General features: G+C 41.2%; 1 protein-coding gene across 3 annotated transcripts; it reads left to right on the plus strand.

Moving 5' to 3' along the window:
- Positions 1-1,226: 1,226 nt before the first annotated feature.
- On the plus strand, positions 1,227-19,448 carry MYL1 (myosin light chain 1). 3 transcript variants are annotated; one of them, XM_088167660.1, is made up of 7 exons: positions 1,227-1,564; positions 11,910-11,934; positions 15,273-15,416; positions 17,055-17,228; positions 17,756-17,833; positions 18,305-18,357; positions 19,133-19,448. In XM_088167660.1, exons 1-6 carry the CDS (start codon positions 1,439-1,441, stop codon positions 18,331-18,333), a joined length of 576 nt encoding a protein of 191 aa, XP_088023786.1. In that variant the 5' UTR covers positions 1,227-1,438; the 3' UTR covers positions 18,334-18,357; positions 19,133-19,448. The 3 variants fall into 3 exon arrangements, with proteins under 3 accessions (XP_088023786.1, XP_014737460.1, XP_088023787.1); XM_014881974.2 differs by lacking the exon at positions 11,910-11,934 and adding an exon at positions 12,183-12,210 and having other exon boundaries at positions 1,238-1,564; XM_088167661.1 differs by lacking the exon at positions 1,227-1,564 and adding an exon at positions 12,183-12,210.
- The last annotated feature ends 4,266 nt before the right edge of the window (positions 19,449-23,714 follow it).

Genomic DNA, 23,714 nt, shown 5'->3' on the forward strand with positions numbered 1-23,714 from the left:
AGTGCTTGGATATCCTGCCAGATTTTGGATGTCCAGGTCTTCAAGCTTTTAACTTCTCAGTACAAAACATTCTACAGTATAGTTCATGAGACAGAAACACGGGCCCCATCAAAAGCCTTGCACTTACTGGCGCAAAACTTCAGGAGTTTGGAGAGTAAATAGGAGAGGGATTTCTAGACAAGGAACGAGCAATCAGTGCTCCAGGATTTTTCTGTGGCAATCTCAGTCATATGGACTCAGGGAAATCATCAGTTTAAAGAGTCAGAAGCTGTTTTGGTGTCATGGAAAAAGTCTAGTGAAAACACAAAAGCCATCTTCTCCTGGAAGCTGTGCCTCTTGGAGAGCATGGAGAGCAGGGACATCCAACAGGAGACTGAGGGGTAGAAAGATCAAGGGACAGGGGATGGCAGGCAGACAAGGTGAAAACAGAAGTGCCTCCATTTGCCTCATGGCTAGTTTATAATAATAAATACATTACAAAGGGAAACCTTTCAGTTTGGGGAGACAACATCCAGCTGATCTCCATTCTGTTAGGGCACAGCTTAACCCTAGGAAAGGAAAAAGAAGATCAAAGAAAAAGATTAAAGGAAGCAATTTTCAATTTTAAACACAGTCTTAATGTGATGGAAAGGAAAAGTAAGAAGAGCTGAAAGACACCCAGGGTCAGGTCAGGGAGAGATGCCTTGGCTGAAGGTACTGCAGTGTTGTCCGTATTTGTCTGCTTTATTTTTAAACACCCAGAGCCTTTGCTTGACCAACACTTCCTTGAACAAAAAGGAAGCAGAGGAGGAGAGAAGGGCTGTAGAGAGAGAGGCAAATGAGGTTGGAAAAATATGATCTCCTCAGCCATGAAAGTCAAAATTACTGTTTGAAACTGAATCCTCCTGGAGTACTACACAGGCATGGGAGAAAAGGGGAAGGGAGGGAGGGAAGGAAAGAAAGATTTATTACTTAAGCAGAACTGAAATTATGATTAGAAAAAGGACCATTCTATCCATATCCAAATTTCAGATCAACAGCAGATCTGAAACTGGGCTTGTTACATTTCCCCCTCCTTTGCATGCATAAAAAAGACAGGGGAGGTGGACTGTGTTTTAAAGGGGAAAGAAGTCCCTTGATCTCATGAAGCCCTGAACTCTTATATTCCATTTATAGCTCTAGCTAGAATGACATCCCCCTTGATTATCAGGCTGTCCAATCCAGCTGCATGTGTCAGGACTGTATGAGGCACTAAGTGAAATATATATATGCCCTTACAGGGTTTAGCACATCGGGTCCAGGCTGTAGCTCATTCCTCCAGGGCACAGGCTGTAGCTCATTCTGACCACTGCTCCTCTCCCAGGAATCACTTGTTAAGTGGTTTTTGTTTGGTTGGGGGTTTTTTTTAAAAAAACTTTTTTTTTAGGGCACTTTTACTTCCCAGTTTAAGCAGCACAAAATGGCACCAAAGAAGGACGTAAAGAAACCAGCAGCAGCCGCAGCTCCAGCACCTGCACCTGCACCTGCACCAGCACCTGCACCAGCCAAGCCCAAAGAGCCTGCCATCGACCTCAAGAGCATCAAGGTAAGTGTGTGAACGTGTGCTGGTGTGGGCCCAGGGGAAAGGGAGCAGAGCCCTGCCTAAGAGCTGCAGTGAAGCCTTGAGTGCCTTTGGTTCCGGTCTGGGCACTGCGAGGCAATGAATGAGTAAGCTCAGCCCGTGGATTTGCTGACCTGCCTGAGCTTTTGGACATTTAGTAGCTGCAGGGTGTTAAGGCATGCTGCATGATTTAACAAAGGACTGAAGCCTGGGAATGGCAAAAATGTGTTGGACTGTGGACCTCAGAACTTTTTACCCAATTGGTACCAGTCTCACCTCTTTAGTAAACTAAATTTAAAAGAAACACACAACAAAAAAAACAAAACAAAAAAAACCAAACAAACAAAAACCCCCTAAAGTAGGTACATGAGGACAGGAAAGGGGTTACTGAATCTTGAAATACAATGTTTTCCCATAGCTCTGTACAAAAACCAATCTTTTACAGTTGAAAATTATTTTCCAAATTTTTGAACCACCTGATGACCTTTTGGTCACGTGCCTTGAGATCAATATGACTTATCTTTAAAAGAAACAAAACAAAACAGTTTAAAACAGAGAGATTTGGCAGATTTGCCTATTTTCATTTAATTTGCACTGTACAACAAACATTGGTGAGACCATGAGTAAGAAAGCCATGGATGGAAGCATTTCAAGTGATTTCCTCTCATCCTTATATGTTTGCTCAAAATCTATAATTTGCTGCAAACTGAAAGCAACAAAGAGAAAGAGTCTTTTGGAGGTTTCCTTCTGACTTCACTGTCATTTGTTCTCATGTCTCTAGATTTTGCATGTCAGCCAACATCACTAACAGTTGCCTGACCCTTTGAAGGAAACTCCTCTATTTTGGGAGATTCTTTACTTAGGAAAAAGGAGAGGGAGGCTAAGCAGTTAGGAGATGAAGAGACAGACAAGTTTCTCTGAGTAGGACTATAAATAGTTATTCTGCACCTACCTGGCAAGCTGATTGGTCCCAGGACCAATTTGCTAAATTCTACATAAAGAATCATGCCTATTATGGGTAAAAAAAAAGGACAAATACTACTAATAGAACCTATACACGATTAATTGTATTTCAGATACCTTAATGCATATGGTCCTGAGAAGTTAAGCCATTTAGTGAAACTTCTCCAAGTTTACTGTAATTTTCCCAATCTGTAGTCAGTATTTTTATAAAAAAAGTATGTATCTTCTCATAAGATTGAAGCTGAAGCCATTGACATGAGGAGAAAAAAAAAAAGACATTTGGAAATGCTTCGAATTTTGAAGAGTGCATGGAAAACCCACTCGTTTTGAGCATACTAGCTCAAAATTAGATTAGGCCTCACATTGCACTAGATTATGGGAACCAAACTAAATTTCCTGCTAAATAACTTAATATGATTTGATAGCTTTCTATGTCCAGTTAATTGGGAGAAAATAGGATTTTGAACTCCATTGAACCTAGTTAATCTATCTTTACATAAATAATAATATATTACCAGCTAAAAAATGTCAGATTGCACTCTGAGGCATCTTTGCAGTTCACTCCTTTACCCAAAGGAAATAGCAGCAAGAAATATACACTGGCAGAACAGAGAGAACTCTCCACGTTTTGTCATATTCAGACTGATAAAAGAAGACAGAATTTAGGGAGACTTTCTTTTGAAAGATAACAGACAAAATATTTTCTTCTGGGGTCCCAAACAGCCACCATGGGTTTTTACCCCTTTACACATTTGGAGAGTTCAGGCAGTGAAGGGAAACAATTTCAGGTTATAAGTAACTTGTCTAGGATGTGTGGCAGAGAAAGGAATTTAAGTTTTCTAAGTCTTAGCCCAGTCCCTCAATTATTTCTCAGTCCTTCCATTCAATCACTGAATTCTCAGCATGGTGAAAGGTACAGCATTTCCAGATGTACTTTGGAGGCAGGGACTTAAAACTAAGCTTTTGACTGGGACTCAGTGAACAATCTGCTCTTTGCAGTGATTTACCAGACATGGAGACAAAAGCTCCATCACTTTGAACAAGGGATCAGCTGGGCTGTCCTGCACTCCTCAGGGAATTGGCAGCCATGCCATTGCTTGCTACTCCAGAGAGGTGGCTGGGAATGTCAGGCTACAGTGCCATGATGATTTTTGGAGCCACAACGCAGGTAAACACACAGAAAGGCTTTGTTAGCTTTTATAAAGGCACATCCAAGCCCCTTGTTACAGCTGGGCTGGGTAAGGGTAGGGCTGCCCAACCAGGGCTTGGAGTAGCCAAATAAGACACATTTGTGCACTTCATTCTGAGCTGGCATCAGAATTCACAGTAGTCTCCAAAACAAACATGGGGGTTTACAAACATCAGTAGTGATTCTCTTTGTGGTACCCCCCCACTCAGATGCCCTTCTTGGCCCATCTTCAGGGAATCTGGTTTTCTGGACTTTTTGGAGTACACATTTTGCAGCTTTGGTGCTTTTTTTCCTCCTTCCTTAAGAGGACTCAAGCTGGGTTTGTCTATCACCATCAGAAGCTGTGATAAAGTTGTGACAGACCATTCACTCTTCTCTGTTTTTTATCAATCTCTTGAAATTAACCCAATAAGAGCAAATAATTGGTGATATGCTAGTGCCAACAGCAGCTAAAATAAGATGCTCCATTTCTGAGCAACATCTGACTATAAAACTGAGTAACAGGAATACCCAACAGGTAGACTCAAATCTCTATACTCTGCCCTTTTACAGCTCACCTTGGGCTCCAGCATAACAACCATAGGAAGAGAGTGAAGGCAGGGACAGAGAACTTGCTTTTAAATGGAAATGTGAAGACCTAGCTCCCTCTACTCAGGGAACAGCATAAAAATTCCACCTGCTTTGCACAAGCCTTTCCCAGACCAAATGTATACTTGCAATTTTCCTTATTACTAACATGTCTTGGATTTGCATAGGCACAAAAGTTAAAGATTAAATAATAACTGAGAAGAGAACAGGGCAGTGGATGCAGCTGAGAGCCACCACTAGGAACCAACCACGATTAAAATCAAAATGTCCATATAGATAATTTTCTTAAGAGACCCCAAGAATTCTGCAATTAAAACTGTGGCCCAGCACACTTCTAAAACCACAGCTTTTTCTCCCACACAAGCCTGAGTGAGAAGAAATGTTTAACTCATGAAAAGCACTACTATGGGTCTATGTCTGCAACCACTGGGATGAAACATGAATGATGCAGGTATCTCATGCTGGGTTTTGCAACTGAGACAGTGGGAAATGGACAAACTTCCCATTGCACAAATCTGTATAACTTAGTCCCTATTACCAACAGGAAAATATGTTGGTTTTCTAGTGGAAATCTAAGGGTCCTTCCCAGCACATGGAACCAGCCCTTGGACAGAGCCCAGGCTCATAAAACCAACTGGGATGTTTTGGGATGCAAGTGCTGAAGATGCTGAGGGCAGTGTTTCACAGGCTTCTGCTCTGCAGATGAATGTCAGATCACTCAGGTCTGAATGTCTGGTGCCCTGATATGGTTTCACACTAGGTCCTTTATTTCAAGGATACAGCTGAGTATCTTCTCTTGAGTAGAGACAGAGATCGAGCAAGTGTCCACAGTGGAAGTGAGATTCAGGGGTACACAAGGCTTCCTATGCTGGTATTTTCAAAACTGAAATCCCAGGACATCAGTCATGCCACGCCCAACTGCAGATAAACCACCCAAATACTTAGGAGAAAAACAATTAAAACCTACAGACTAGCAAAGACTTGCTAAAATCTTGTGTAACTGCCCAACTGCAGATAAACCACCCAAATGTTTAGAAGAAAAACAATAAAAACCTACAGACTAGTAAAGACTTGCTAAAATCTTGTGTAACTGTGTGATGCATGATGATGACGCCTGTTGCATGGAAGCAAGCCATGATTGTTTTAACTGTGATTGTTTTTAACTGCAGAGCTCTTAAGGCAGTAAAAAGAATTTCTCCAAGTGTCTTTATTTCTTGTTACATTCACTACCTGAGTAGGTCACCTCTGAACAGACATTGCTTTGGATGTAATCAGAGAGAGATAAACTCACTAAAATGCACTGACAGAAAGCTCCTGGGCTGGAGGGCAAGCAGCACTGCAAATGTCAGCTGAAGCACTTGGAGAGCTGCTGTGCTGCAGACAAACTCCACATGAAGCCATGCAGTGAGAGCAGGAATGTCAAGAGTAGCTTTGCTCAGAAGTGCTGAGGGCTTTCTTAGGAAAAAGGCAGGTTTTTACTCGAAGCTTTTGGCTCAGGTCTTCAAATTATGCCTGATCTATCTCCAGCTATGACTCCAGAAGGATTCTCTAGGATGGGTGACCTGTTGGACAAAGTCACCAGCCCCAAGTGTCCTTACAGGTAGGAAGGGGACAAGTCAACATGAACAGGTCAATACAAATTTGGTCTTAAGAGATGCAAAGGTGCCTCTCAGATGCCCATCCAGACCAGGTCCCTGCTGCTTCTTTGACCCAGGACCAGCAGCACCCAGGATCCAGCCCAGAACAGCCCAGCCCCGGCCTCTGTGAACCCCAGCACTGACAAGGCACAGCCCACCCTGCTGACAAGCACAGGACAGGCAAGGCATGGCATAAAGGTGTCCCAGGACAGGCAGCTGGGACAAGGCTGCACACCAAGGCATCCCCTTGGGATGCTGCTGGGAGCAGCACACAAAAACCACAGCTTAGTTCTGTTCACAAAGCTTTCAGAAGAATTTTGCCTCCTTTTCTACCTAAACTGCTGCTAAGCAAGGAGCCCATCAAAAGTAGAGACTACCCACATGTATTAGTTAGAAATTTTTCCTTAATGTTGCTAACTGGAAAAATTGTTTGAAAAATAATGATTTTTTTTTTTCTTTAAACAAGATCCATTCTTAGTAATTCACAGCTTTAGCAGCATTTAGAAAAGAATACCTATAGCCTTTGGAGGCTCTGGTAAATGGCAAACTTTTTTAGAAACAACAGAAAGTAAATTACACGAAATGTAACATTTTGAGAGCTCACAGGGTGACTCCAAATGTTAACAGGAGTTATGTGGCAGAGCCTTAGTCCCATCAAAACAACCCCACAATATTTCTAAAATACTGTTTTAAGCCGCCTGAGAGCACAGAGACATTGTAAAAGACAGTAACAAGATATTGGAGTTAATCTTACATAAGGCAAGAAGAAGGTGACAAATTTAGCCAATGACAAGCAGAGAAAGAAGTCGTCTGTAAGGAGATATGAAATAAGCAACCTGGAAAACTGCCCTTGTTTCACTAAGGCTTTATTACATCTTATACCCACTGCCAAGAAGAACTTTCAACTGGCTGGTTTACCACAGGGCACTTAAATGTCAAGTAGCAAGCGTTTAAATTACATTAATACTCTAACAGTGCCACTGGGAGGCATGTTAAAACAAGAAATCCTTCTAAAAGCAGGGCTCCAGAGCCTCACATCTTGTGTATCCCCTTGATTATACACAATAAAGCACAAAAGCAATTAGAAATGGGGCATGTTTACAAATGAGCACAGCTGAAGGCCCTTTCTCCCCGAAGCTAATGGAACGTGCTCAAAAGAATTTGATCAGGAGTGCAGCTACAGCACATATCACACCCAGACATTTCAGAAGGGCACATTAATTAAACGTCAAGGCTCATCCAAAAGCTTTTGCACAGCTGCAAAGTAACTGCGAAGTTTCGAGTTTTAAAAATCTATGAACTGGAAAGTTACACAAAATGCTCAAGAAAAAAGTCAAATTAATCTGCAGCCAAGTCATTTAAACAGAGATATTTCTGAACTATTCTTTCAAACCTCATCGTATCTCACATACAATTTTCTCTCTTGTATTAATGGGGATTGGTTTTGTTCTTTTTTCAGTTGTATTTCTAGGCAGCTCTGTTACAGACCCCAGTTTCTCAAGAGCTCTTCTACTGCTTCTCTGCCTCATATGGCAGGGAGCTAAATCCATCAGGCTGTTAATTCTTTCTTAAATAAGAAGCAGCCTCTCTAAAACCTGTGGCAATGATAGCAGAAGTTATGGAACTGGGTTGGAGAATAGGAAAAGGACAACTTGCTTTTCAGAGGGGTTTGGAAGCTGTGTAATCCTGCACTCAGAGATCTCTACTAGAAAAAACGTGCAGCTGTATTAAGCATGGAGCAGACATTATTAGTGAGCAGGTATATAAACTACTGTAGGCACAATCCTACCTTAACTTAATAAAAAAAAAAAATTAAAAATCCCTCCAGTCCTGAATAGAAGGCTAAATATACAATGAGTATCCTAGGAGAAGCTCAGATTTTCCAAGATATGTGATATGTTTTAGTCTCTTTTAAAGAGACAGTACAATGAAATAGCTGGTGATTCTCTAATGAACTCCTAAGATGTGCCCACCAGCCTAAAGAGGTGAGTGCAGCATCACACTGCAAAGCCTGGGGCCCCAAGGCACAGAAACCAGGTTTTGTGGGAAATCAGGAATTTTGGCAATAATTTGGAACTAAGGATTTTTGTGGATAGCTGGTGATAAAGAGTTGCATACGACCCCATCAGCCCCACCCTTTTACTGGGACCTGGTCAAAATGCCTCTGGCAACAGAATTATTAGAAGGTAGTCACAAACAAAGCAAGGAACAAAACAAACAACAACAAAAAAAAAAAAACAACTCAAAACACACCACTTTTTTCTTCAGTGCAGAGAGCCTTCTGGATAATAACTCTGCCCATAAATAAGGGATATATGAGCTTAGAGAAATCCTGTCATTCTGTTCTTTCCCATGTGTTGCAGTTCCTTCAAACTTTCATTCTTTTTGCTAGGGGTGGGGCGTTCAGTTTTTGTTAAACTGAACTCCCTGAAATATCAAAATCTTCTGTAAAGCCTCAAGACTCACAGTGTCCTCTGTCAATGCAGAGAGCACTTCCAGGATTTGAACAAAAACCAGATCACTGCAAAATACTTCTTTGTCCCTTTTGAATTATCTGAAATCTCCTTTTAGAATTGGAAATCTCACCTTTAATTTCTTTTAGGGAATATTTGAAATATTTTTCATTTAGGCCGATTTGTAGCAGCCCTTACTGAAAGCAAGTATATTTTAACCCCCCAACAGACCTATTGTCATAGAGCAGGGTGATCCTTAATTTAAGTGATTGCAACATGCCCGTGCTAGGATATTCCTCCCCAGTAAAACTCTGCCTAGTGAGATTTTATTCAAGGATCAGTACTGCAATGAAGGACTGATATGGTGCACTAGTTTTTCCTCATCTGAACTCTGAGCCAAACTCTCGTGATCAAAAGACAATCAGCTTATATACCCCTCTCAACTGATAATATTTGGTTTGATTTAAGTTAGATGACCAATCCAGGTATCTCTTTTCTATGCCCAAGACAAATGCACTCCAATTATTTTGTGCTTGGCATCTTTTGGAATGAGTTTTGTTGTAGCCAAGCATAGAACCTATCTGATCAAGAAAAGGAGTCTAAGTTTTCCCCAAAACAAAACAAAAGAAAACAAAACAAAATTCAAATATATTTTCAGAGGAACATTTCCCAGTTGCCAGCACTGGAGAGCAAGACACTGAGGGCAGAAATAAAATTCCACAAAAGCAATATACTACATTGACCTAGACACTATTTCAGCTCTGCCAAAGTCTTTCAAAAGCTCCTCTATTCAGGCATGGGGACTGATGGCCAAGATCTCGATGAGCTTTCTCACTCACCTGAATTCCAGCCAGTGTAAACCAGGAGCTCTGCACTGTGCTAAACCTATGTCAGCAAACCCAGGGCAAAACCACAGCCCCCTTTCTATGCAGCCACACCTGATTGTGGCTACACCATCACGAACACATCCCTATTCCCACAGGCTAATAGATTACAAATAGCAAAAAAAACCCACCAAAACCCAACAACAAACCAACCAAAAGCAAAGAATTTTCAGCAGAGCTTTTTCATACTCAGTATATTTCCAGATATTTAAAAAAAAATGCAAACAATTTGTTTGAATAGAGCATTTTCCAGCAAAAACGGCAAGCTCAGAAAAATCTTTGCAGTTGCATCTTTTTTGTTTTTAAATAGGAGGTAGGAGGTTAGCCTCTCAAATCCACTTAATTTGATTGTTCAGTTTAGACACAACAGTAAAATTAAGTCTGATTGAATTAGATTCTTTTGTTCAGAGTATGCAACATACTGAAAAGACACAATCATAAAGGTTATGATTGTGTCTTTTCAGAGGATTCTCTTCAGGTACATTTTCAGGGATTCTCTTCAGGGTAACTAAGGAAGCTACAGGAGAAGGTTTTTCTCACTAATCACATCTCATCATTAGAAAACCAGGAGCAGTGACTGCTTAGCAGAGGCAGCCCATAGAAATTAAAAGGGGGTATTTGAGTTCAGAACTGGGAGTCTGTTGTTGTCACACAACTATTCCCAGCCTGGCTTCATGGCACTCTTGATCTGGTTGAGGCAAAAGGGAAAGGAGGACTCTTGGAGCAGAGTTTGCCAATCTTTTTAGTGTCACAACATCCATTCAGATATTTGACCTGGTCTTGGGGGATGCTACATGGTGGGCCTTGGTCTTTGCTACTAAAGAAGCTGCAGCCTCCTGCTCCCTGTCTGTAGGCCCACCATGACCACCCTGCAACCCAAAAAGCACATACCCCTTTCCCCACTGTGAGCAGTCCATCCTTCCTTTCCATCACAAAGGCTTTGAGGGTCCTATCACAGCTTCTCCTTTGCCTCAACCTCACAAACTCTTGAGCAGCACCACTTCTGTACACACCTGTGAGCTCTAAACCCAGCACCCTGTGCCCTGCCTAACCCAAGCCCCAGAGGAAGAATATCCTCGAGATCACATGCTGCTAGGAATACAGATTTCCCATCTACACATCAGCCACTAACTTCATACAATTGGTTCCAAAACACACAGATAATTTTCCCCTTTACAATGTTAAAGATTTGAAAAGGTGATCAGTGCAGAAGAAGAGCTTCACAGCAGGATACCACCTCTGTTGACAGATAACTTTTCTACTCAGTGCCAACAACAGGATTCCCCTGAGCAGGCAGGCAGCAGTACAACTCATCTAATGTTGGGCACTGTATTATCCATGTAAAGGGCTGAGCAAAGCCCAGCAGAGATATGAGGACCATTCAGCTGCATCTCACACATCCTGCAAGCCACGTGTGAAACCAGCCAGATGGCAAACCTGTGGTGCTCCTCACCCTCCATGCTCCTTGCTCACTGACTCTACAGCTTCTCAGAGAAATAGAATCCCTCCCTATAAGGAAGTCTTGGTAGGTCTGGACAAGGAATATCTCCTCCTGATGGTACGGACCCAGAAAGTGCTGACATGAATCAAACTTATTGCTTGTCACTCCCTGCCCCTCTCCAGCCTCCTAAAAATAGCCATCATAAGATGTCCATCAAGACGTGGAGCCTCCTGTCACTTTGCCCTAAGAAAGCTAAAGAACTCGCCAAGGGGAGGGACCTCTTCCTTCTGACACCTAATCCAGGCAATGCCGTCAGCACTGTCGGATAAATAAGGGGAAGAAAGGCAAGGAAAGCAGGACCACTCTCAAGAACCTCTCAGCTAATCCTCCCTGCCTGTCTGCTGCTCTGCATTTCCAACTCAACCATGGTGGGTGCACTGGAAAGCTAGGAGTTAGAAGCCAGCCAAGTGTATTTTACATAAGTAAATCGGGCTTCTTGCCCAGCTTAGGTCTTGGGGGGTGGGGGAAGGACAGTCTAGAAGACTGTTTAGGTTTGCTTGGTTTTCCTGTTTAAACCTAAAGGACTATGAAAGGTTTTCCAGTTAGCCTCCAGTTCTGAACCAGGCAACAGCAGTGGTGCAGCTCCCATAGCTTCTGACAGAAGGGTTACAATTTCCTAAGCTTTTTTAAATCAAATGCATAAGTGGTGAGGAAAAGTTGTATTTTTATATAAACAAATATCATAGATTAGTACTTATGAAACGATGTACCATCAAAAATTAATTTGAGTCATAAATTAAAGGGATTACTTTAATTTCTATGTTATTGAAAAAAGCTGCTTGTTTAGAAACATTATTTAAATTGTAAAACTAAATGGATCTATGCTAAAACAGTAAATTGACATGATGGTAATAAATTACTTCTTTTTCAGTTAAGAGACTTGATTTTTGTTGCTCCGACTTTCCCTGGGATGTAGATTTTAATGAAAACTTTAGGAATAGACTTGCTGATGCATTTTTACACAGGAAGTTGCTAGATTAGGTTGCTATGGCCTAACTACATCGGGCAAGACAGAAGTGAAAGCACTCAGGTACTTGGTGCTATTTACTTTCTCTCAGTGCATTTTCAGCAGTACTAGTTCTCTTTTTTCTCTCTCTTTTTCTCCCTAACTGCAGTCCTTCTCTGCTGATGAAATCAATGGTAAGTGAAATCAAAGTGAAACTTTAACGGGGGGCAGGAGGGGGAACAAAATGCTTACCAAATGCTAAATATTCACTAGCCTTAACAGCTCTTTTGCTATCTGCATTACTTGTGCACATTTGACAGGCCACTTTTTTGCTCTTCTGGAAGATGACTCATGGATTGAGCTGGATGCTTTAGAAAACACGCAGGTTGTCCCCCAGCCCCCCTTCCTAAGCTATTTTTTGTGATTGATTTCCTTCCAACAGATCGAGTTCTCCAAGGAGCAACAGGATGGTAAGTCACAAGAGAGCTGGTGCGTTTTACATGTATGTGGGTTCAAAAAAGGGCTACAGGCCCAGAAATTAACTTTGATGAGACAATGAGCTAAGACTTCATCTGGTATAAATCACCACACTCTTGACTTCAGAACGGTGATGACTTATGCTGAACAAGAAGGGGACCATAAATCTACATGTAATCTGGATGTCTGCTTACATGCTGTATGAACTGAGAAGTTTATACCATGGTACAAAGAGGAAATACACTGTCTCTACCTACTGAACATTCTTCAGTTGTGCTCCTGTTCCGGCTCTTCACAAGGATGCTGAAAATAAGTCTTGGACTTGACAGTCCCAGGGGAAATAGGCAGAAGGAGGACAACAGAAGGAGGAAGTGGGCTGAAAATTTAACTTAGCTGCAGTGATTTTGCAATCTCACATGAACAGAAGATGCAAGAGTTCTACATGTCACTTCTGCCAGGAGGTGTTGTGGAAGGGGAGGAACAAAGGCTGTATTACTGTAAAAATATTCTTTAAGCATGGAAATAGTCAGCAAATAAGTGGCTACTGCTTACACAATGGTCTGGGTATGCTGCAATTCTTGAGCATCTTGCTGTATTATTTGATTCACAAGCAACTTGCAGCTTTCAAATTTTTCGTTTCAATCTTCTAGAAAGAGACAAAAAATCTGACATGAGCAATAGTTCTCACTGAAGCTCTGGAAATCTAATTGTAAGTGTTTCAAGTAGCCTAAGACATGCATTTGGGCTATATCAAGTAATATTTTAAATTGTCAAAAAATCAGTAACACATATAGTAGACTGAAGAAAGAGTTTAAAAAGGAAGATACAAGGATTTCCTAGAAATTCAAAGGGATTAGAATAGCTAGAAACAGGTCTTGAGAGAGCCCTAAACTTTGTGGAGGTGAGCCTACTCTCAGTAACACCATCAAAGCAATAAGGAGAGGTACAGTGCAGCAAGTGAGACTGGTAACAATTCTCTTCTTGCAGTCCAAACTCTCTTGGTCACAAAAGAAGTCATTGCTTCTGAAAATTTTGCAAAAGGATTAGATGGGTTTAAGGGAAAATGTCCTTAATTCAAAGCTGCTGGCATGTGTAATGAATCAAAATATTTCTTTCAGCTTCCCTCTGTATTTCAGATCATCCAGCTGCTGCAATGTTACAATGGCTGAACCAAGCAGCAAAGCAAATAGAAACTACTTGAGAGAGGGAGAATTTCCCAGGAGCAGACATGCCCATCCTCAGTAACTATTTCCATCTGCACAGGCTGATGCACCAGCAGCTGGGTAGCACCATTCTCAGACAGACTTTAAACATGCTTGCTCCAGTAGAGGTATAAACTAGGACTGGCCATTAAAAAAATAATAATAAAAAGATATCTTGCAGTGAAATGCCTGAGAGACAAGATACCAGTCCTTTTCTCCAGTCTGGGGAGCTTGTCAGAACCCAGTGTTCAGAACCCAGTGAACATAAAACTTTATGGGATTTACAAAATGGAGAAACTCTCCTGATGGCTTTGCTATTAGCACATTGGCATCGTTTCATACCTCACTGTAGCTAAATGTCATTGATCTAGCAGATGAAAGATCAGATCATACAGTATAAATCAGCTCCACCCATTCCAGCTGCTGGAGCTGATATCAGGAAACTCTACACAGGTCCAGAAGGCCAGAATTTCATAGCCTGCAATAAAAGCTGTAAGGAAAGAGAGGTGGCAGCAAAGGGTTATAGGTGTCTCACATGGGACAGTAAGAGGATTAGTTTCAGATGTATTAGATTAAAGCCTAGCAGGCTGGCACTGTATCAGCACTTCTACTGGGTGCCAGCAACAGCTCCACCAAGGATACAAGGAAGACTAAAGCAAAAACATAAATACCTCCACATCACGTCCCTAGCACAAGATGAATGAAGACATGATCTGAAATGTGGCTTCTTACTCCTAAACCTGCCCCAAAGCAGAATGAACATTACACAGGCTGTGAAACACAAAGCCTGTGTGGCTGCTGGATGAGAATCATGGCCAAGGAAAAGACATTTTACTTGGTTTTCTTGGAGCTAAACCATAGCATCATCAGACACTGCAGTGCAGAAGACATCAACAGCACAGACCAAGATGTTTGTGGCAATGGGGTTCAAAGATAACTTTTTAGCCACACAGTTGACCTTTGTCCTCTCCTCTTTTTTAAAGCCACATTCCTTTCTTCAAATACTCTAAAAAGCCAAAAAATACAGTAATCTGATTGACATGGAACTTCACAATATGAGATGAAGGCTGGCAATGCAATGAAGGCAACTACGTGTGCTGATTTTTATAGAAGAAATGCCTGTACTTGAAGGCCTCGTCCAACAAAGGGAAATAAGAGAACACTGATCACTTGGCAGCACTGAAAGAAGTGAAGTCTCAAAGTGAACACGCTGGAAATGCACAGGAAAAAGCACCACATGAGTACTTCCACTGGAAAAGTGGAATATTCATGCATCTTTAAGAAGCAGGGACAAACTACGAAGAACAGAAAAAAAGAAGGAACAAACATGTTTGGAAATCCCATTGTAAGGCAATTTTAAGGGAAAACAACAGTAAAAGCATTTGAAATCCACCTTCAAGTTTCCTGTTAGCACTGTGTTGTTGAGATTCTGGGATTGCAGGCAGAACCCACTGAAGCAGGCAAAGGTTTTGCACTGCTTGGCACTTGACAGTTCCAGTTCTCTGAAGAGATAAGGTGTAGTGGATAACAACATTTTTACCATCTGCTGCTACATCATGTGAAGAAACCTGTTCTTGAATGACAGTGTTGGTAGAGAACTTACCTTTCCCCGTCCTTGAAATAACTACAGGGTCAATCACAAAGCTATTGATGGCTATTAGAGCCAGGAAAGATATGAAAGGTAGATATAAAAGTTTAAAAATAGTGAAACTGAAATGTCAGAGGGGAGGAGCTTTTCTTGGGGCTGTGGGCCAAAGATTCCCCTGGAGTCAGTGGAAGAGTGCCAGGAGACAGCAGGCTCACATCTTTGTCAAGAGGGAGCAGCCTGGCTCAGTGTTGCTTTTCTCTTGCAGACTTCAAGGAGGCCTTCCTCCTCTTTGACAGGACTGGTGATGCCAAGATCACCCTCAGCCAGGTTGGCGACATCATCCGGGCACTGGGGCAGAACCCTACAAATGCAGAGATCAACAAAATCCTGGGAAACCCCAGCAAAGAGGGTAAGTGCCCTGCAGGCTTTTGGGTCGTTCCTGAGATTGGGGAAGAGCAATTAGACAGCACCAATAGTGACAGCAGGAGAGAGGGGAGATTCTGCTCTGATGGGGAGCAAGGGGCACTATGCAACAACACACGGTGCTTCACTCATTCCTTTGGAAGCTGACGGGGAACAGAGGAAAACCCTTTGCTTAAGGCACAGAGAGTTCTCTCTAGGGACCCTTTTGGTGTCAGCTCAGTGTAGGTTTAACACACACCCACTGCTGCTCACAGTCCATTGGTACCCCAGCCTCTGCTTGGAGAGCTGTGAGCCCATTTTTGACAACTCAGACTCACCTCTTCAGGTCCTTCCAGTGCAAGAACTTCTGCATGAGCCAAGACATGCCCTGGCACTGGAAAGCCACTTGTATATTTTAGCTAACTGGAATGGTCTTCCCAAAGCTCCTACAAACCTGGGCACACTGGAGCATACATTGGCCATTTATTACTGCAGACATTTTTTATTTCCTTTTCCTCCCTTTTAGAGATAAAAAGACAGGATAAGTACTATAGTCCCCCCATTTTAACAAGGATCTAGAAGCCAGTGATCCCTCATTTCAGTCATGCAGAACCATATTAAGACAGGCTAAATTATATTCACATCCTCTGGCCTGGTAAAGACAACTCTGGGGAACAATCCAGAAAGTTTTGGCACCATCAGGAAGCATTGAGGACTAACACAGAGGTGAGATCATAGCAGGACTGTCAGTGATTCCAGCAATAACTGATAATGACTTTGATATATTTGCATAGTAAAATAGGTTTTGTAACAACAGTATAATGAAAAATATCTGTTCATCTATTTCCATCTATTATATTTTGTTGCTGCCCAGATGAAGGCTGGCAAAGGAAAGATCCTTTGGGATCTTTCCCTCCTTTGGGAGGGAAGAAGAAAGAATAAAAAAGATTATTTTATTTGGCAGCCCTGCTCAAAAAAAACCCCAAAACAAACCAAAAGGAGCAACACTTGGGGAGGTTCTCACTGAGGGCTACAACATTTGTCTCATGAGAGGAAAGGGGTTAGATGGACTAAGCTAGAGAGGTCTTAAACCTCCATTGTGGACATGCCCAAATTTACTATTGGCAACCCACCACACTGTACTTTCCTAGTTTTAATTAGTTTATTCTTTTGCTAATAGGCTCTGCCACCACATCAAAGAGACCCTGAAGAGGTCAGTAACATGTGAGCAACCTCAGTGTCTTGTCTAAGTCACCACATCCCAGTCTGGTTACCTATTTCCCATTGCTGGGGCTCAAGATTTTTTATTTAACCTACTCTGCATTTCCCTCACTCCCCAAATCTTTTCAAAGATTAACTCGTACAGCAAATTTCATTTCTGAAAGAAAAATATAGCATGCACACAAGTATACTATGCGAGAAGGATGTGAAAAAATCAGATGTATGTGAAAACAAACTTATAGGATAAAATAATCCAGATTCTGCAAAAGAACCATCACCCTCTGAGGCAAAGATTAGAGTAAAGATGAGAAAGAGCTGTGAAAAGGAGATAGGGGAGGCTCTTCCACATTTGAGGGCAAACATGCCTAATGAACACACATACAAATATCTGGCATGTACCAACTGGTGTTTTTTTTTTCTCCAGAGATGAATGCCAAGAAGATTACTTTTGAAGAGTTCCTGCCCATGCTGCAAGCAGCTGCCAACAACAAGGAGCAGGGCACCTTTGAAGACTTTGTTGAAGGTCTGCGTGTCTTTGACAAGGAAGGCAATGGCACAGTCATGGGTGCTGAGCTCCGTCATGTGCTGGCTACTCTGGGTAAGGGAGCATCCTCTCTGCAAGCACTCCCTAAACTGCTGCTCTTTGAAGGCATGAGAGAGCAAGGAAAGGTAGTCCAAACAGTTTGAAGAGGTAGGAGGCCAGCAAGTCAGACAAGACTCTGGGTTTCCTAGCTGTGAATCCACAAAGAAAGCAATCAGAGCTTTGGGGTTCCTACTAAAGACTAAAGGAAAAGGCTAGGTTTATGATATTTAAATTCAGACAAGGTATTAAGAGTGACTGTTATTTGATGAATAGAGAGAAATACATCTGTAAATCTCAGTGACATAACACAAATGGACATAAGTAGAGGATTGCTGCATAGAAATGTCTTTACTCTTCAGGAATAACTAGAATCCCTACGCATCTATGGCTCTGTCTTCTAAAGAAAGTTAAAATTAATTAAGCTCATGTCATATATAGGTATTTTTTCACTAACTCAGAAAATAAGGAAAGCCTTTGGAAAAGCAGCAGGTTTCAGCCTCAGTTCAGTGTGGAAGAATGAAACAAGTTCTCTCCACTCTCAGGTGAGAAGATGACAGAAGAAGAAGTAGACGAACTCATGAAAGGTCAGGAGGACTCAAATGGCTGCATCAACTACGAGGGTAGGTGCAAGACTTCAACACCCATCCTACATTTCTCCTCTCTCTTAAGTTTCATCACAGTGGGTTTTTAGCTTGTCAGGCAGATCAGACAAAGCTCCAGCTGAGTTAGGTCCAAGGACTTCTGTGTGAAAACATGGCAATATGCTTATCCTGCAGTCACACCCTGCAAAAGACTCCATTCAGCCACAGCAGAGGAGGCTCTTTTGGTCAACACCAAATCTCTAGACTGATTCCTGTAGAGCAGTTGCAGTGATTCTATCCAATAGCTACTGTCTTATCACACTTATGCAAGAACAGAGCTTAATTTGTGCAACATTAAGCACTTAAAACTTTCTATCACTGTATCAGATCAAATCCGACCAGGTACTTATTTTAAATGTTCATGGGCAGCTGTTAATTTTAGAGTTATTTTCCAAATGTTGTATATCATTTGCTGCTCCTTCTAACTAGCATATCTGTATTTTTCCACAGCATTTGTAAAGCACATCCTGTCTGTCTAAGAGGAATTCCCCAGGTACCAAATGGTATGTTCTTCTCCTTTGCACACTAAACTTCCATTGCTTGCTATCCATAAAGGTTTCTATACACCCATGGCCAACACAGGCTACAAAACCATGACACAATATTTCCCAACAATATGAAAATAATAAAATGAGACTGTTGTCCAAAAGCAAAGACAGCAGGAGTGCAGGTTCCTGGCTCTTGTTCACAGCCCTGTAACTCATTGGTGTTTAGCAGACTTTTCAAACACAATGCAGATTGACAGTCTGACACATTTACCCTACAAGCACAACTGAGATTTTTTTAAAAATTAAAATCAAAGTAACACCTTCCAATAACTTGTAGATTTCTGTTAAGAGAGTGGCCTGAATGCTCATGTGAGCTACTGAGAACAGGTCTTCACCCAAAATAATCACCTGAAGAATATTGTCACAGTCATTATCAGTACCCAATTATTTAGCACTTCTCCTACAAGTAGGGAAAAATAAAAACAAGAACTCCACTCCCCCTGCCCCCTAACCTTTATATGCTACTATTTTGTCCAGAGGAAGGGAGGGAAAAAAAAACAAAAAAACCAAAACAACACAAAAAAAAACCCCAAATAGCTGCTGTTTTTAAAATGCAAATAAACTATTGTGGGCTTATGTGAACTGTCAATTGTTGTATCCAAGGAAATACACATTCCCAACTGTATGAAACAAACACCTCAAAACAGAAATCAAGGGCTCAGTTTGTTATTTTGCATGTGTTTCTTCAGCCAACATTGACTTCAAATAAAACTCTCCCATTCCTTCTCAGAACAAGACAAAATTAGAAAGACCAGATGGCACTCGAGATATGCCTGAAATTCTTGTTCAGTCTGTCAACATGGAAACTGCATAGAACTGGATGATATGACTCCAACCCCACCACTTTTTTACCAGCACATCCATGGATATCACCTTTGGGTCACTAGACTTTAATTAAAAAAAACTAAGCTTTTTGAATAAACTCTACCATGGAATAAACTCTACCATCCAGGGTCCATCCATCCCAGTTATCTCTTTCCATGTTATTTGCATTGAAACAATGTAATTTCTTGGAAAAATAAAGCATCCATAAATCCTTGTGGTCACTTTGTGGCTATGAAGTCTTTTTTCCCCATCTGTTCAAACCCACTCAAAGCAGCATTCAGCAGTTAATTCATTTTCCCTGTATATTGCATACCACAAAATAAAGTTTTTTAAAAAATATAAATATGGACATTTCCAGTAGGTCATTTCACTTGATCTTAATGAAAAATTCTTTGTTTGGGGGTCTGGGAGGAGGAGTAATTAATTAGGGCACTACCACCAGCATCAGCACTTATAACATTTTTGGGAGAATGCCTGGTGTCTGTTGTCAGAACAGCTCCAAAGGTGGTGGCAAGATTCAAAACCAGGCAGGGTGGGCCTGCTGGAGGGCTTTTCAACAAAATCTCCTCTGTACTGCTGCAACAGCAGGTAAACAGCACTCTCAGGGAGGAATCCTACCTGCTGCCTGCCTTTACAGCTTTATGGACAACTAGAAAGAGCAATCAGAAGTTACAGCCACCCTGAAATGCTCTGTAACTGGGAACACGCCCAGCACCAGGCAAGAAGGGGCCAACTACCCCTTCTGCAGCAACAGTGGGAATAGCCATTGCTCAGGGAAGTATTGTTACATCCCTGCCCTTAAATGTTGCTCCTCTCTCTTCCTTAAGTGTTCATGAAAGTGTCTTAATCCCCATCAGGGTATCAGCCTGTTCTATTAAAATCCTACCTTGCCTTATTGAGCAGCTATGCACGAAATGACCACGATTCAAGTGCCAACAGGTGCAGTGGGGGTGGCTGGCATCAGAATAAACCACAGCCATTCAGACAACAGCTGCCTCTTTTCTGAGGCTTCCCAAAGAATCTCCCATTTAAACCCTCCCCATGCTGGTACACAGGGCCAAATGAACCTGTGAGTTATGCCCTGCCCAGAGAGTTATGCCAGCAGATAGCAGTTGCTACACTCAAAATGCAAAAAAAACCCCTGGATAAAAGAAAGAAGTAAAAAGGAGTTATTAAACTTTGTCCTAAAAGGACAATTTTAAATAAGAACTCAAAACACTTCAACACATTCTACTCAACATCTTGCTTATACACCCATGCTCCTGGCAGTTTCTCTTTCCAAGAAACTGTGGATCTCAGTTGTCAGGAAAGCAAAAAACTGAAAACCAAACCAATACTTCATGTATATATACACACATTATGTATATGCATATGTATAGGCATATGTGTATATATATGTATATGTATATGTATGTGTATGTGAATATATATATTCACATTCATACATATATTTATATTTATATTTATATTTATATTTATATTTATATTTATATTTATATTTATATTTATATTTATATTTATATTTATATTTATATTTATATTTATATTTATATTTATATTTATATTTATATTTATATTTATATGTATATACTGTCAGCCTCTTTTTCACACTGCCTTGTCGACGTTGCACTGACTTATGGTCCCAGAACCTGCCTACTCCAAGGCTGGACACAGCCCTAAAGAAAAGGCTGAAATTTCCATCATGGGGGTTTTTTTTTGGAAATTGCAAGTTTTTATAACTTCTAAAATATTTGGGATCCAAACAACTAACAAAATCAGATGACTTCTCATCACTGTAGAAGCAGACAGATTTTTAAGCTTGATAGTTTTTAAAAATCACATTCAAGTTTTTGTTTGAAAGAGAATGCCAGGTTATCAGACATAACAAGGCTGTCAGTATTTCTCTGGATTCTAATTGCCAGGAATCAAGGTAAATTAATTACATTACTCTCACTCCTCAAAAATTAAAGTAAAAATAATTGTTGCAGACAAAACAGATAAAAACAAAGAGAATACTCCTTTCCTATTAAACTGAAGTCCAGCCTCAGAGTATTTCATAGAGCTGTACAGGGAGTGGATTTTTATGCTATCCAAAGACTTTAGTAATTTTTTTAAATTTTCACCCTAAATTGAGACAAATAAAAATGTTCACATTCTCATAAGATCTTAAATAACTCAGTCATTTATAAAGAAAAGCAAATACTTCATATACTACTAGCCTCTTTCAATTAGTGACAGCTTCAACATAAACCTTTTTATTTATCCATTTTGAAAATGAAGAAACAAGATGATTTGGAAAGCTAATGACAAGGGATTTCTGGGGCTTTTTTGAGAAACACACAAAACTGTCTTAAAATCAGCTTTCATTTCATCAAATCATACTCAATCTGAAAGCACAGTTTGGAAATTCATAAACAGCTTTGGTGCCTCATCTGTAGGAAAGCAGAGAAACCTCTTATTTTGCCTCAAACCATTTAAAAGTTGATCTTTTTTCAACCTACTGCCTCCACACTAATAAAACAAGCATCACTCTGAGCTCTGCTCCTGAGGAATGCTCCTCACAAAAGGATGCTTCCTCTTATATTTTCACTACGTTCACCCAGGAAAATAAATACTCTGCACAAGCAATCCCTCCAAGAGTGACTGGAGACCTCAGCAGCTGAGGAAGGAAAGCCAGCCTGCATCTGTTCAGGCTCTGAACAGAAAGAGCAGCTCTCAGCCTCTGTCATCTGACACCTCTTGCCATCACTACATTTGCTTTGTATTTTAAATAGAACACGGTTAATGAACATACTTTCCACTACTCCACCCAAGTGACAGTTTAACTCCTTGGGACCAAGGCTAAATTCCCAGAGGAAGGCCAAGCTGTGGATCACCAGTCCCTGGTACACAGCAGCTGGCACGGGGAGCAGGGCAGCCTGCAAAACTGAGGTGGAAGTGTCAGGAAGTGTGACAAGAGGTGGCTCCAAGGATTGGCTCCAAGGATGTAATTCTGCTCTTGGCAGAGGCTGTATTCATTGAGTTAACCCACAATCATACATCTCCACAGCTGTTTCTGCCACCACTGTATTGTGGGGTTTTGGGTTTTTTTTTTTTTGTTAGGGTTGGGATTAAATGCACGAGATGGTATTTTTTGTTCAGATTTAGGTGTTTATTCATTCTTATCTATATTATATTCCCACAAACTGTGAGTCCTACAGCACTTCAAGCTAAAATGCTAAAAAAGGAGACGTATTTTTTCTCTCTACAAGGCATTTTAAGGGTCAATTGTCCAATTAAGAAAAGACACTTAAATTATTTTTTAACCTAATAATCAATCACCCGTGGCCCACAATGTGGACTTTTCTACCCAATTAAACAAGATCACCTAGACCCATAAAGAAGAAGATGAAAAAGAAAGACAAATCTCCACCCTAAAACCTCAATCTTGCTTTATATTACTACATTCTAAAACTTTAAATTCTAAATTTCCCACCATGTGATATTACACACCTCTATTCAAACTACACACCCATGATCCCAGTTCTATTATTCAATTTTGGAAGCCTTTTCCTCAGGTCAAATGCAGTGTTTTCCCAGGGGTTAGTGCCCCTGAAAATCTGAAATTTTCAGGGTTCCAACAGCCAGCGATAGCCAAGAAGTCCCTCGAAGAAGGGGATTCATGTGCACAGAGCAGAATGGGTTTCAGACAGCAGGGAACTGCAAGAGGAGCAATATCCCTCAATCTAGCACTGCTCAAGGGTCCAGGTCCCTGTCTAGGACAAGGCAGAGGCTGTTTCCTACAACTCAGAGTGCTTTTCTCTGAAGAGAAAATGCTTGCAGAGAATGCTGAGATGTATGTTTTGCTGTTTCTCCTGTATCCTAGACCCAAAAGTATTATCAACAGAAAGACCTCTTACATGCAGGAGCTGAGGATCAGAAACACAGATGCTGCTCTTAAAAGGAACAACTGTTTCTGCACTCTATCAACATCCTCCCTAGTCTTGGGCTGAACTGTAGTTTATTTTAGAAGAATGGTTTGCAGTCAGTGGGTGATGCAGACACCACATGGACAGAAAGGAGCATTTATCCAATGCACAGCAGGTCAGGGGTGATGTGTCAAGAGACAGCACTAGAGTGTTGAACACAGTGAGCTGCACCCACTGCCCCAAACTCATTTGGACAAAGACTGGTCAGACATGTCTGCTCAAAACCCTCTCTGTGTGGCTCTCTTTTCTCATTTCCAGGAGCTGCTAGACACTGAACATTTCTCCCTCACACCTACAGACCAAGAAACTGAGGAAGCACGACAGGCTATAACATCACTTGTGTCCTTCACACAGCTCTGCTAGCCCTGACCCTCATGGTGCAAGGGAAACCCCAGGAGAAGAAAGTTTAGCAAGGACATCCTCTTTCTGGCAGGCAAACCTGACTGTTTATGTCACTAAGACCTTTCAGCCTTCCTATCTGTCTTCTTTGCACTAGTACTGAGGTATTTTTAAAAAGTC

Source organism: Sturnus vulgaris, chromosome 7, assembly GCF_052056855.1.
Source record: "Sturnus vulgaris isolate bStuVul1 chromosome 7, bStuVul1.hap1, whole genome shotgun sequence".
NCBI classification, from domain to species: domain Eukaryota; kingdom Metazoa; phylum Chordata; class Aves; order Passeriformes; family Sturnidae; genus Sturnus; species Sturnus vulgaris.